This window comes from Aptenodytes forsteri, unplaced genomic scaffold (genome assembly GCF_000699145.1).
Source record: "Aptenodytes forsteri isolate BGI_AS27 unplaced genomic scaffold, ASM69914v1 Scaffold291, whole genome shotgun sequence".
NCBI lineage: Eukaryota > Metazoa > Chordata > Aves > Sphenisciformes > Spheniscidae > Aptenodytes > Aptenodytes forsteri.
This window is the reverse complement of record NW_008795401.1, coordinates 1834260-1835793: the sequence shown is the minus strand read 5'-3', so window position 1 is coordinate 1835793 and position 1534 is coordinate 1834260. Positions and strand designations below refer to the sequence as shown.

General features: G+C 46.8%; 1 protein-coding gene across 1 annotated transcript in view; it reads right to left on the bottom strand.

Annotated features, from left to right (window-relative positions):
- The window catches only part of IRX2 (iroquois homeobox 2), a 5414-nt gene extending 5077 nt beyond the window's left edge, over positions 1-337 (bottom strand). The window contains exon 1 of the mRNA XM_009280678.2: positions 56-337. Coding sequence (XP_009278953.1) covers positions 56-337 — 282 coding nt within the window. The remainder of the gene's footprint in view (positions 1-55) is intronic.
- Between the last annotated feature and the right edge of the window lie 1197 nt (positions 338-1534).

The window sequence follows — 1534 nt, the reverse complement described above, 5'->3', positions numbered from 1 at the left end:
TCATCTTGTTCTCTTTCTTAAGCCGCCGGCGGGCGTTGGCGAACCAGGTGGAGACCTGGGTGAGGGTCATCTTGGTGATGATGGCCAGCATGATCTTCTCGCCCTTGGTGGGGTAGGGGTTCTTGCGGTGCTCCTGCAGCCAGGCCTTCAGCGTGGCCGTGGCGTCGCGGGTGGCGTTTTTCCTGTACGCGGGGTCGTTGAGCTGGTAGGGGTAGGCAGGGCTGCCGTACGGGTGGTAGCTGATGGCTCCGGTCATCCCCGTCGTATGGGCATCGTAAGGGGAGCCCTGGACAGAACAAAACGGTGGGGTTGGCAGTTTGTTATTGCTGATAGCCATTAGTAAGTTGTCAAGGCGAGATCGGCGGTTATATTTGTATTTCCCCGGGATGGTGTCTTGTATCCATATTCTATGAGGGGGAGAAGCAGCACCCAAAGGCCATTAAGTTGCGATTCCCCCCCCCCTTCCTCCGCCCAGCACACAGACACAGGCACACGCGCTGAAAATCGGCGATGTTTTAATCTTTCTGACTAATTTCAGCTCCTTGTAATTGAATATTTCCCAATATAATTTTTGAACCGCGCAGACATTTTAAAGGCCCTACAGGTAGTGTCTTGATATCTACATTTTTCTCAAAGGTTCAAAAGATGTTTCCTTTTTTGCTATAGAAAATACAACAAAGCCGCCACTTAGCAATTCACTGCACTAATGCATTGCAAATCCAATTTGCAAATCAGAAGATATGCACCGTTTCGAATTGTTCAAATGCGATGTAATTAGCATTTTAATTCGCCCTTTAACGTTCAAATTGCGCTTATTTAAGTCTGCATAATGCAAGAAAAGTTAAAGATATCGCTAAGGAACTCGCTAACTTTCAGCACGTCCCTGAATCCCACAGATCGGCGAGTCACAGGCGCGATATCACCCAATATCCCGCACAGTTCACAACCTCGCTGCAACTTCCAGCTACTCGCCTTCTGCTTCTCAACAGGAAAAACAAGCAAGCGAGATCCTCAGATCTTTTATACCACCCCGAATAAAGACTGCACGACAATTTATGCACCGTATTTTACAGACAGAAAGCAAGTAGTTTCCCTGTCACTTTGCAGGGAGAGCAAACTACCCCGCTGCCATCCCCTCCTAGGATCTCGACAGCGGCTCCAGTCTTACATTCCGGGCACAGGTCTTTGTGTGTGCGGACTAGATACGTGTCTGCCTCTGTGTGTGTGTGTTTATAAAACTATATGACCATTTAGACGTGCAGTTTATTTATATAGTTTATGGTTTTATTTATATAGTTTATGCACAGAATACACACACACGCAATTGCAAATGCTCCTTTTAACTAGTAAGAAGAAAGTGAAATCCGAAACTGCGGCCACCACAACCATCTTGGGCTTAAGCGGAGCTCACAGATCGCAAACAGATGCTCCTTTTCATTCCTAAAATCCAGTTAAACCATTAGCACAAAACACACTGAAAGTAAATAAAACCACACGGGGATAAAGCCCACAGCGCCTCTAAACCGACTTAAAA